The sequence below is a fragment of the Lepus europaeus genome, chromosome 12 (genome assembly GCF_033115175.1).
Source record: "Lepus europaeus isolate LE1 chromosome 12, mLepTim1.pri, whole genome shotgun sequence".
NCBI lineage: Eukaryota > Metazoa > Chordata > Mammalia > Lagomorpha > Leporidae > Lepus > Lepus europaeus.
In genome coordinates this window covers 8,136,013-8,149,467 of record NC_084838.1, presented here as the reverse complement: position 1 = coordinate 8,149,467, position 13,455 = coordinate 8,136,013, and the positions used below count along the sequence as shown (strand labels likewise).

General features: G+C 38.1%; 1 protein-coding gene across 3 annotated transcripts in view; it reads left to right on the top strand.

The window, feature by feature from the left end:
- PBX3 (PBX homeobox 3) overlaps positions 1-13,455 on the top strand; it is a 233,706-nt gene that overhangs the window by 173,127 nt on the left and 47,124 nt on the right. For all 3 annotated transcript variants that reach the window (XR_009867587.1, XM_062207528.1, XM_062207529.1), the window contains exon 3: positions 2,128-2,369. Coding sequence is in view for 2 of the 3 variants with exons in the window: in XM_062207528.1 (XP_062063512.1) it covers positions 2,128-2,369 (242 nt within the window). In the remaining variant the exon portion in view is untranslated. The remainder of the gene's footprint in view (positions 1-2,127; positions 2,370-13,455) is intronic.

Genomic DNA, 13,455 nt, shown 5'->3' with positions numbered 1-13,455 from the left:
TTAGAGTTGGCTAATCACTTTGTGCCTCTTGCATTTCTTCCTGATGAATGTCCTTCTGTCTCCTGTGTGATCTGCTTCCTTGTGTGTTAGTCACTGTGCATCTTCTCTTGTTTGCCATAGTTGTTCAGGGAAGTATAAAATTTTGACTATGGAATGTTGATCTGCTATTAAAGAACCTCAACCTCATGTCCACAGGGAAAAGACCAATGTGTGTAAGTACAAGGGGAAAAACTAGAAACCTGGAGCAACCTTGGAGGTAGAAAAAGCCACATTTCCAGAAGCGCCAATGTACGAAAATCCAAAAAAGAAACAATACACAGAATTGTGAGCAAAAATTGAATATAAGGGAGAAATTTAAGAAACTCTCAAATTATATAAAACAAACAGAACCCAAAGTGCAAGATCAGAGATTACTGAAACCCTCACTGACTTCCATATGCAAAAAAAAGTTGGTATGTGAACGATGAGTATGATTAGATTTTAACATTTAACAAGGTGATTTAGAAGGGAAGAAACCAGAGATGTTAAATTTAAAATACCAACTTACTTAACATGTGGCAGTTCTGGAACAATTTTAGGAACAATAGCAAAGCCCTGTTTATCTTTAGTTATCAGTTATGTGTTGATAAAGATTTTATCTCTTAAGAGAGTCAATTTTTTGTTTCCCTAAATGAATTTATTGTCTTAGTGTATTATAGTTTTCAAGCCTTATTTATTTGCCTCTGAACAGGCAACAGATATATTTTAAAATTATGGTGAGTTAGTTTTATTGCCCAGTTGAAATTATTCTGAAGTCTATTTTTAAATGCAAGTGACAGCTTTAAAGTGTTTTGGGGAGGACGCTAAAGCTGTGCGCTTGAGTTAAGACAACCAAGAGTTCCATCATGCTGTGGGGCATCTAGGAATGAAATCTATCCTTAAAAGAATTGATGGTAGTTTTAGGAAGCATATAAAAAAAAATCACAGAGCTGGTGATCAGTTGAGTACTTGGCAGCTTGTAGATGTTACTGTCATGTAAGTTCCACCAGACGTGTGTGCACCACTGTGGATAAACAACAGGCACAGATGCAAAAGGCAGGACCCAAATGCGAACATGCCAACTCCTCCCTCCGCCCCTCCCCGAGAAGCCTGTAACTAGTGCGGGAACCTGCTTTTAAACAGATTTACAGAGGTTAATTGGGCTGGGATATTTTAGATTGTGTTACACATTAATGAAAATGCTGATTTTGAGCTGTTGTGACTCCAGTGCTTTTTATACCATGATAATTATTTTAAAACTTTGTCTTCCGTGTTGTTGAAAACATCTTGGCAGAAAGCCTGTGCGACCTGATTAAACCTATGACTTGTCAGCTGTGATCTATAGTACTTAGAGGAGGTTGCTGAGTGGGCATCACTTAGGAAGTTCTTGATTTAAAAGCAAAATTAGATTGAGACTGCTGTGCCCAGCCTGTATTGCCGTGTCAATGGCACATTCTTAATACTGGATTTGGTGTTCTGATTTTATAGTTTGCTGGCGATTGCTTAACAGCAATTCATTTAATAATATATATTTAAGTAAAGTGAATTACCTCATAATGTATGTATTTCTCCTTTGAAATTACATGATGGAAAGGCCCATCGAATCCTGTTTATTTTCCAATTTTTTGGATATAGCTGAGGAATGAATTATTTTATGGGAATTCTAATTTTATTTTTCCAACTGTACAGAGAGAGAATAACTATCCTTTGATGAGTTTGTTTTACATACCTGGAATTATTTTCTTCCCTTATTAAAACCCCCAATTTCTTACCCCCTTCCCATTTTATGCTTAAATCATCTTAATATGAGAAAGTTGGATGATAAGAATATTCTAAGAAGCCAGGTTAATCTTAATTTTTGTCTAAGGATCTAATCTATGATAAACTGGGGCAGGGGGAAAGAAATGAGAAATTCTAGGATGTGTGTAAATATTTTGAAAATAATTCTGGTACTTACTCAAACTTATTGATCAAATGTGAATAATGAAGTTCTCCGCATGAATTGTAGTACGCTGATATTGTTTGATCATTTTCTCAAATAAACAAAATACTCACACTGTTTGTCCTCTGTTTCTCGCTTCTTCTCTCTGTCTCTCTCTTTCCTTGAAGGTCTCAGCATCAGAGGAGCCCAGGAGGAGGACCCTCCCGATCCCCAGCTAATGAGACTGGACAATATGCTTTTGGCAGAAGGGGTTTCAGGTCCTGAGAAAGGTGGGGGATCGGCGGCAGCAGCTGCAGCCGCGGCAGCCTCTGGAGGTTCTTCAGATAACTCTATTGAACACTCAGATTACAGAGCCAAATTGACCCAGATCAGACAAATCTATCACACAGAACTGGAGAAATATGAACAGGTCAGCAGCCGCCACTCTCATAGTCCTGCACAAACCCTCTATTGCTCTTCTATTAGATCGTGCTAACCAGTTCCGAGGGCTGTGAGGGGTAGGTGTTAACACAAAGAGCAAAATAAATAAGGTCAGTGCAAAAACCCAAGTGATTTGTTGGATTCCTGAAGACCCTTTGAGATTTTGGAGGTGAAGCTAAAACTGTTTTATCCCATCTACTTATTTAAGTTTTCTCATTCTCACATTCACGTGCCCTCACTGTGACACCTGCAGCCGTCGCCTCACCACGCAGTGCTACTCCAAGCTCTGTGCAGCTCACGTTTATGCATTGGCCTTGTTCAAAGCTTTAACACCTTGTGAAGGGAAGCATTGCAGAATAACCCTTACCTCCTAAGTGTGAGCTCCAGAATGTTCCTAGGAATTCATTCTTAAGGATTGTGCCATATTGTAGGTGAGGGAACTACACAAAGTAAGCAGGTTCCGACCTGCTTCTCTGAGACATCCCAGGATAATTATGGGATAATTATGTGTATCCAGGGACAGGGAGTACTAGGCATCATGTGCTAAATTCCTGATTAGGAAGAGAATATGGATTAGAAATCCTGTTCTTGGAAATTACATTAACCATACTTCATTGATTCTAAGATATCTTTGATTTTAAGTGCATCATTATTTTATGTGCCAGCAAGGAAAAAGTCACATTGCTAATTTAACTTAAACATGCATTGATTGTAAAATGCTTCCAAACGTAAGTTATATTAAAATGTGAGGAAAATGTATGAATTCTAACAGTATACAATGTTGATTTAAATGTATTTTAGTTGTTTGGGACTAAAAAGAATTCTTTTTCAGTAAGAATTCTCACTTGGCAGGTAATTTTTAGAAAGCCATTAATTTTGGAAACTTTTAAACAAACGCAAAAATAAAGAGAATAGTACTAGGTTGAATCCTATGCAATAAGCAAGTTTTGAGGTTAAAAATAGTTGTGTATTGGTAATTCTGTGGGATTCAACATAAAATAGAGAGCCCCCAATGTGTCCATCTCCCATATAAACAATCATCAACATTTTACCAGTCTTATTTTGTCTGGCTCTCCGCCTGCTTTTTTATTGGAGGGATGGGGAGAAGTTATTTTTAAAAGAAGTCTTAGACTTTGCATCCTTTTTTAAAAAAAAAGCAAAACAAAACAAAAAAAAAACCTTTACTTATTTATTTAGAGCTGTTTTAGGTTCACAGCAAATTTGCCAGGCATGTACAGAGAAACCTCATATACCCCCTGCTCCCACTCTGGCACAACCTCTGCTATTATTAACGCTCCCCACCAGAGTGGTGCGGTTGTTACACTTGGTCAAACTACACTGTCACATCATTACTACCCAAAGTCCACAGTTTACATGAGGGTTCACTGTGGTGATATGCACTGGATGGGTTTGCACAATGTGTAATGACGTGTGTCCACCTCTGTAGCATCATACAGAGTATTTCCACTGCCCTAAAGATCTACTGTGCTATCCATCCCTCTCTCCTTCCATCCCTCCTCCTCACTAATCCCTGACAACCTGTCTGTGTTAATGCTGACTGTCTTGTAAGCTCCCTGTATAGTTTCCATTGTATATGTCGTTTTCTTATTCCGTTGCTTATTCTGATATTGTGGCTATGATGGTATAAGCAAATGCTGAATTCTGTCCTAGAGGTGAGTGTGTTTTAAGAGAGGGTAGAAAAACTTAGTGTTATCTTAAAATACATTGACAATACATATTCTGTTTTTTCAGTAAGACTTTCTGGGATCTAAAACTATCTCTAGTCTCATTTTAGGAATAACTTTTAACTTTTTGTGGAAAGTGTGCAAATAAGAATTTTAAAGAAGTTATTTTGTATATGTACATAATACATACTAGTTTTCTGATGTGACATATGAATAATTGAGAAACTAAATAAGTCATGGTTGGAGAGGTTGCTCTGAGCATAAGTCTTAGAAAATGATTCTAACTTGTAGTATAATCCTAATTACGTAACTTCATGTTAAATATATCTACATGTACTCACCAAGTAAATGCCACCAGTCTTTTGCATGAAAATGTTTCCTTTTTGGCCAAGGAATTAAGCTGTTTCCTTACTGTCTTCTGCCATGCTTTTTTACTCTTGTCACCTTAGTTTCTCCAGATAGCCTTGTTGGAAGTTGGGCGAAGCTGGCATCTGTCAATGACAACCCTTCAGCCTCATTGTTTTGGAAATGCCATAACAAAATCTCCATGAGGTTTTTAGTAACCTTATTCCTAGTTGATAATAGAATCAAATCACCAGGTGTAGGTTTTTGTTTTGTTTTGTTACATGCAATTTCTTCAGGAATTAATCTCTTTTGGGGGGGGGGGTATTTTTAGATTAACTATCAGATTGAGAAGCAAAATTTAAAATGTAATCATGGGTATGAGCATTTGGCCTCGTAGATAAGTTGCTGGTTAGGATGCCTACATCCTGTAGCAGAGTGCCAGGGTTCAATTCTGGGTTCTGGCTCCTAATTCCAGTTTCCTGTTAAGGCAGACCCTGGGAGACAGTGATAATGACTCAAGTAATTGAGTCCCTGTCACTGCCATGGGAGACCTGGATTGAGTTCCTGGCTCCTGGCTTTAGTCAGCCAACTCCCAGAAGTTGTGAACATTTGGGGAGTGAACTAGCACTCGAGAGCTTGCTATGTCTCTCAAATAAATAAATAAATAATTTTTAAAAATATGAATGTTATTTTTAGATGTAGTCAGTAGCCTGATCACCATTTAAGTGTGTATTTCCTTTCTCATTGTTCAAAAGGAAAAATATAGACATATGAAGTGCATCCAATATTTTAGACAATTAATACATGAAGTATGATGATTAGTTGGCATATTCAGTAGACTTCTAATTTATAAACTTGGTTCAAAATTATTTTTGAAATGATATTGCAACACATAATTTTCTTGTCTTTGGGATGAGCTTTTATGGCTCTTGCATGTACAGTTAAGTTATTAGAATCAGTCGTTTTGACATAAAACAGTCACTGTTTCTTTTCAATTCTTTAGGATGCAAGGGCTTTAACTGGGATGGACTTCTCTAGGATAGGCTTTGGTGTTATAAGGAGGGCTAAACAGAGCTAAGTGAAGAGAAAGACCAGCATTTCTAAACTAAATGGTATTGTTATAGATGAGAAAATGAAACTAAGGTCAAGTGATTTGCCTAGTGTCACACATCTAGTTAGTGTTAAAATAAAGCTTTGCAATCAGTTTATGATAATATGCCTTTGTTTTTCACTGAATTATGCTAGTACCCATGTAGAATTGGTACATAATTCGGGTACATTCTGATTTTCTGTGATTATTCCACGTTGTAATGCATTTAAAATGGAAACAAAGCAGATGGAAAAACATCTTCTTCTTCTTCTTTTTTTTTTTTTTCAAAAATTGTTTTTTTCCTCCTAAAAGTGAATGTGGGAAGGCTGAATGACAGAAGCTCATTGGTAAACAGGAAGAGCATATATGTTAAGGCAGAGGCTTCATCAGAAAATTGTGTTGAGTCTTTTACTAAAAGAAATAAACTACATTGGAATCAAAGAGTTATTCGCTCTACTGTGCTTTGCAATGAAGCTGTAATGAAAATGTATCTGAAGCCTATTTAGATTTAGATTGCCATAAAATTAACAAACACCACCACTGCAGTAAATTAAAGTACCTTATAAGCACAGCCACATTTACAAAGCTAAGCAGACTAGAGCTATAGTTTGAGTAAAATTAAATCCAAGCTGCAAGGCTCAGTGTGTGTTTTGAGGATGCTATCATTTCTAAAGCCATATCCCTTCCCCACCCCAAAAATGTTCTTGGATCAATGTCTTTATTACATAGGCTCATATTTAATGTTCCTGATGATAATCATTTACATCCCCTTGTAAATGCTTTTTGAACTATTAGACATGGGATATTTGAGTACATTAGAGAAAGATTTTTGAATATGACTATCACCCCAAAGGAAACAAAACTATTTTACTTTTGTCTTATTGATTCTGTCACCCAGCAGGAATATAGTAATTTCCCAAAGCTTGTAGCAAACTGTCTTATAATACTCTATCTTGGGCACCCTGATGCCTTCTTTATCTGAGCAGCAAGCATGGTTGCTTTTCTATCCTCTTGCTGATTATCTACAAGTTTTGAAAAATGCCTTTACAGTACCTTTCAAATTTGTTCTTATGATTAGTGGCCCAACTACTAGAATAGGTGAATTCCTGATGAACCTCTGCCAAGGATCCTAGGAAGTCCTGATTTTAAGAATCGAAGGCCTTTAATCAGGATGATTTTTCTTGGTTCCACCACCTCCCTACCAGAAGGAAATGGACACACTGGTTTTTGCAAATGAGATTTGACTTCCACATTTGTTCTCAGTTAAAAAGAAGAAGATATTTCATGTTCTGTGCAGCTCTCCCACTTGCTTGTGCCAGAAGAAGTGCTGTACACAGGCAATTCACTTTATAATTTACAGCTGCTATAATAGAGGTGACATATTGAAAGCTATCTGCTATAATTATATTGAAATACATTTTTACTGAAGGCAAAAGTGTTGTAGGGTCCCAACCCTTCCCAAGCATCTGGGAACATGCTTTCTGAGTTCATGGATGTCTTTCAAATCCACTCCAAATCAGGCAAAGCACTAGAACCAAGTGTATGTAATGAACATGCTCAAGATTATTCAGGTACCATTTGGCTGTAGAGGACTTCAGATTGTAGGAGGTTGTTTGGGAAATGGAGAATGAGTACAGAATCTAAGCCATTGTAAAGGTGCATCCTTGTGCCTTTAGCATAGCTACAGAATTTATTTTCATTTGCAGGCAAAATTGTCCTTCTTGGAAAATAATTTTATTTTTTTAGATTAAAACACATGGATATTAGCACATTGTGCAGCCCACAAACTCCTAATTCTGCTTTGCTGTTTCTTGAGAATTAAGCAGGGTAGGCAAAGACACCACGTTATATGCAATTTTTATGTTCTGTTCCCAAGCAAGGCCTTGTCTTTCATTGCTCCAAGGGGAGAGTTTTGCTTCTTTCATGCCGAGGCTTTTCCTCAGCTGAAAGGAGGTGAATGGAACCTCTTTCTGCCCTCCAAGTTCTAGTTTATTGGCTCTTTGTATTAACTGTATCTATGATCACACAGTTAATTCATAAAATGAATTGTTCTGTATGTGAATAGTCTTTCCCCCCTCAACTTCTTTGGGAGCTATGTTTATGTTCACTCAGGCAGTGAGAAGGCAGAGAACTATGTTAGGTCGTCAGTAGGGGCTTGCTTGGGGCAGAGTGACATGCACGAAAATAGGAGTTTCATAAAATTACTATTTTCATTATCAAAATAACTGGCATTTATTGAGTATTAATCATATTCCAGACTCTGTGCAAAGAACTAATATATATTGTGTAATATAAACCCTACAAAACCCTCATGGGATGGGTCCTGAACCATGTAATTAGGTAAGGAATGTTGAGGCACAACAGATTTTTCATCTTCCATAGCATGTTGGTCTCATTCTAGTTGGCTAGAAATGAATCTTTAAATGTTGACTTTTATCCTAAACTGAGAAGAATTTGTAGGTTTAATAATTGCATTCAATAAACACAAAATGCATAGCATTAGACTGGAGTTACTTGCAAGATGTGAAGGACATCTAGAAAATGGTTGTAGTGAGAATCTGAGGCTGTCTACTTTTAATAGAGATTTATTCTTTATGTTGAAAGTAGATTTCAGAATAGGAGGTGTTACGATCTGTTGTCCACAATCAACTTGACAGCATCCTCTTTAGAGATTGCTAGCACACTGTCTGCTTTTACAGTTTTACATTTTATGGTGTGAACTTACAGACAAGAGAAGGGTTGAATCTTGTCTCTACTACTGAAAAAAGCACCACCACAAACTAAAGAAAATGCTGAAAACCAAATATGTGTGGATCTCAGGGAGGAAGTTTTATTAGCCTAAAAATATCACTAAAACATTTATCTGAAATGCTCAATTACTTGGTTTTGAGTTTTGAGAATAAAGGAACAAGTGTCAAGGAGAAAGGCTTGTAATAAGCACTGATTGAAAATATTTTTATCAGATAAAGCCTTCCAGGCTTAATGTTCATCATGGCATTGCAGTGTGTGTTTTAGAACACACAAACCAAATGGCATCTAGTTAGTTTTCAAAGCTGGATTCAAAGAAAAAGTACTGCTAGTACTTTTTACTCCAATCATAAAATTTAAGAAATCAAATCTCATTTGGTAAATATTCTAGTTGCTTAAAAGGTACATCTGCGTTTCTGTTATAAACACTGATTAGCAAGTTCTTAACTGACAGTTTTACCTGGCAAAGCAGTAGGACAGTGAAGTTTCTCCAAATGTCTATTATGATAATGGAGCCTTACAGGAATGAGGGAGGGTGTGGTAGCTGTTTGAAGTGAGCTTTCAGTATTATGAGCAGCACTGATCCTCGGGTCTGTTCAGGTCTGTTCTCTAATCATTTGATCATTCTTAAGGCGTTTTTTTGTTTTAAAAAAAAAAAAGTGTACCTTTAAAGGGTCGGAGATGAAGCAGTGTTGTGCTCTGCTCTGAACTGGTGCAGGCGATGCTGTAAATGAGGCTGTAATTTACTTTCACTGGTATGGAGGAAAAAAATCACTTTGCCTAAAGTGTATGCATCTTTCTTAAGGGTGTACCCAGATTTTAATTATCTAAATGTAAATACTTAACGAATTTTACTTAGAGTAATGAGCTAAAGTGCACACTACATAAATGAGATGTTCTAATTAATCATGTATGAACTACTGGTTCAAAGAAAAGCTATGTGAATTCTGTGAATGTTGGGCTATTGCCAAATTGCTAATCAGCCTTTGCATTCATAGATGGTTTCACTTAATAAGTCGTGAGACATTCAGCAAATGTTTTAGGAAATTATGAGTTTTTAGATGCAGAAACTTTCTTGCTTTATTTTTTTTTCTTCATTTGAGCCTTTGGCTGCTTCTCAGAAATCATAGACAAATACTCATTCAAGAGAAATTAAAGTCCAGCCAGAAAAAAACTAATAGAACTGGCATCTCAGGTATCATTCACATAGGAGTGTTTAATTATTCACTAAGACATATGCCCCTGTCATAGGTATGTTGCTCTAATGCATGTGATAGTTTGGAGGAATTAGCAAAGTTGTATGAGCAAATTGGAAATGCTTCTATACTCTAGTACAGCAGTTCTCAAACTCTTAAAAATTATTAGAGACCCCTCTATGAGGGTTTTTTTTTTTTTGTGGGAGGAGCTATATCAATCAATTTTTATAATAGAATTTAAACTAGGAAATTGTAAGTATTAATTTAAGAATAACTGAATCTTCCGCCTAGTGGCGCCGGCACACCAGGTTCTAGTCGCCGGATTCTGTCCTGGTTGCCCCTCTTCCAGGCCAGCTCTCTGCTGTGGCCAGGGAGTGCAGTGGAGGATGGCCCGAGTGCTTGGGCCCTGCACCCCATGGGAGACCAGGATAAGTACCTGGCTCCTGCCTTAGGATCAGTGCGGCGCACTGGCCGCAGCGCGCTGGCCGTGGCGGCTGCAGCGGCCATTGGAGGGTGAATCAACGGCAAAGGAAGACCTTTCTCTCTGTCTCTGTCTCTCTCTCTCTCACTATCTACTCTGCCTGTCAAAAAAAAAAAAAAATAACTGTAGGCTGTTATGTTAATACAAATAACTTTAAAACTCTATATTTTCTTTTTAAACACCCTCAAAATTTAGTGAGAATTGTTTTTACATTTTCGCAAAACTCTTTAATGTTCAGCTTAATAGAAGTCAGTTTGATTGTCATATCTGCTTCTGCAGTCAATCTGTTACCGTGTGGTTGAGGAACAGGAAGAACATCTGGCCTGCTGATACCTCATTCAAAAAGAGAGGTATATGCATGACTTTTTCAGATAATTGTGGATATTCTTTTTGATGCCACACCAAAACTTGACAATTTGTAGTTGTGTAAAGGTTGGTTGCAATATGAAATCTGAAATCATATCAATTAACTTTTGGTAATCTGTTCCTTTAAAATCCATTGGTCTAGTTTGTACTTGAGTAGATCTTCTACCTATGCAGTTTTTTGTAGCATGAATTGATGACTTCAGAAGTATTGTTTCACTGAATTATGCATATCTTCCCAATGTTGACATGTTTCATTACACAATATCAAAATATAATTTATTAATATCACCACTGTCAATCAGAAAGTCTATAGGGAGACTGTCAGACTCACAGTGGTAGATGCAAGTTTTCTGAAATTCTGATTTTTTTTTTCACTTGAAAACTCATATTTTAACATTGGCATAAATTCTGTCACTTTTTTTTGATGTGACAAGCTCACTGGTTCATTTTTGAGAAAATGCCTGCCAAATATCCAACTTCAAATAATCATAATTTATCAATTTTGTTTGAAGTAAAAAATGGTGTTCCTTGGAAAGTGACTTAGCTCACAACTTGAACACCCGTTCCTGTGCTTTTCCTCAAGGAGACATCCTTCGGTGTGATGGAAGTGCTTTCTGTGGCTTCCCATTTTGTCCACACGAAATATTAGAGCTATGCAAGTGCTGAAATGTAGTAAGATAAATAATGTGCTGCTTCATTAAGGACACTTCTGGCTCTTGGTACATGCTTGTGTGAATGCATAGTGGTGAAGAACTGAAAAAAAGAAAATTCGTCTAGCGTGGGTATTCCCCAAAGGGTTTTTCTTAGCACATTGCTCCACAAGATGCCTTCAGCTGTGCTGTCCAGTGGGATAGCTACCAGCCGTGTATAGCTAGTGAGCACTCAAGGTCTGGCTGGAAGTACTCGGAGCTGGGCTATCAATGTCAAATACTTCCTGGAGTTCAAGGAGTACAACATAGCAGAATGTAGAATACCAAATTAAAGATTTTTTAAAGTTAATTACATATTTTAAAAGTTAATATTTTTCAACACTGATTAAATAAAATATATTGTTAAAAAATTTATTTCACCAGATTCTTTAGATTCTTATTATTTTTAAAAATTTCCTAAGTGGCTCTCGATAAATTTCTGCTGTATGGCACTGATCTAAAGATACGAAGTTTTATGACCAAATTTTTTTGGGGGAAGTTGGATATACTACTTCTCCTTGAAAATTTATGATGCACTTTCACATGGAAATATTAAGGAATGCTGCAAAAAAATCATTTAAAATTTAGGTTAACCTAGCAAGTCCCCAAACATACTGTATGTTTTTTAAAGATTTATTTTATTTATTTGAAAAGTAGAGTTAGAAACAGGGAGAGATAGAGAGATCTTCCATCCGCTGCTTCACTCCCCAAATGACCAAAGCCAGGACCGAGGATCTTCATCCAGGTCTCCCATGTGTGTGGCAGGGTCCAAGGACTTGGGCCGTCTTCTGCTGCTTTCTCAGGCACATTAGCAGGTAGCTGCATTGGAAGTGGAGCAGCCGGTGCTTGAACTGGTGCCCTATGGGATGCCAGCACTGCAGGCGGCAGCTGAACCTGTTAGACCATAGCACTGGCCCCCGTGCTGTAGTTTTGGAACATCTATTAATATTCTGTGGATCCAGGGGCCAGTGCCGTGGTGCAGGTTAAGCTGTCTCTTGCAGAGCCAGCAGCCTGTATCAGAATGCTAATTCAGGTCCTGAACTCTGCTTCCATACAGCTCCATACTCATGTGCTGGTAAGGCAGTGAAAGACGGCCCAAGTGCTTGGGCCCCTGCCACCCACTTGGGAGACCAGGATGGAGTTCTTGGCCCCTGGCTTCAGCCTGGCCCAGACTTGGCTGTTGTAACCATTTAGAGAGTGAACCAGGAGTAGAAGATATCTCTGTTTGCCTTTCAAATAGATAATAAATAACTCTTTTTTTTGAGATTTTATTTATTTATTTGAGAAGTAGAATTACAGATAGAGAGGGAGAGACAGAGAGAAAGGTCTTACTGGTTCACTCTCCAAATGGCTGCAACAACCAGAGCTGGGCCAATCAAAAGCCAGGAGCCAGGAGCTTCTTTCAGGTCTCCCACATGGGTGCAGGGGCCCAAGAACTTGGGCCATCTTCTACTGCTCTCCCAGGCCGTAGCAGAGAGCTGGATTGGAAGAGGAACAGCTGGCACATGAACCAGCAGCCATACGGGATGCTGGCACCACAGGTAGAGATTCAGCCTACTATACCACAGTGCCAGTCCCAATAAATAACTTCAAAAATGTGTATTTTATGGATCTAGCTATAGAACTATAAAATTTGCTAATCCTAGTTTGAGAAAACAGTTATTAATCAATTTTCTTCATTTTAATGATGAGAAAACTGAAGACTAGAGTGTGTCTAGTTATATAATTTGGAAATTCTATAAATATCTTTAGAGAAATTCAAGATAAAAAATGTATACATATATTTCTTGGCAGAGTGACTACTTATTTCTAGCTTGGCATAAACAGTTGAAATTGGTAATACAGTAGGAGAAGATCTTAAATTTATTTAAAAATTTTTTGGTTTTCTTAAAGACAGAAGAACTAGCCGGTGCCGTGGCTCAACAGGCTAATCCTCTGCTTAGTGGCGCCGGCACACTGGGTTCTAGTCCCGGTCGGGGCGCCGGATTCTGTCCCGGATGCCCCTCTTCCAGGCCAGCTCTCTGCTGTGGCCCGGGAGTGCAGAGGAGGATGGCCCAAGTGCTTGGGCCCTGCACCCCATGGGAGACCAGGAGAAGCACCTGGCTCCTGCCATCGGATCAGTGCGGTGCACCGGCCGCAGCGCGCCGGCCACGGCGGCCATTGGAGGGTGAACCAACAGCAAAGGAAGACCTTTCTCTCTGTCTCTCTCTCTCTCACTGTCCACTCTGCCTGTCAAAAAAATTAAAAAAAAAAAAAGACAGAAGAACTAGTTTTAGTCTGTTTAATATTTTACTGTATCATAACCTAAGAAAATAATTATTAACATTTTTTAGTTATAAACTGTTTGAGAATCTGAAAACAAAGAAAACTCCAGATTCTCCTCCAAGAAATACACAGGTGCACACAGCTTGCATAGGATTTCAAGGATTGCAGATGGTCTAAACCTATCCCTGGTCCTGCATGGTTCAGAGATAA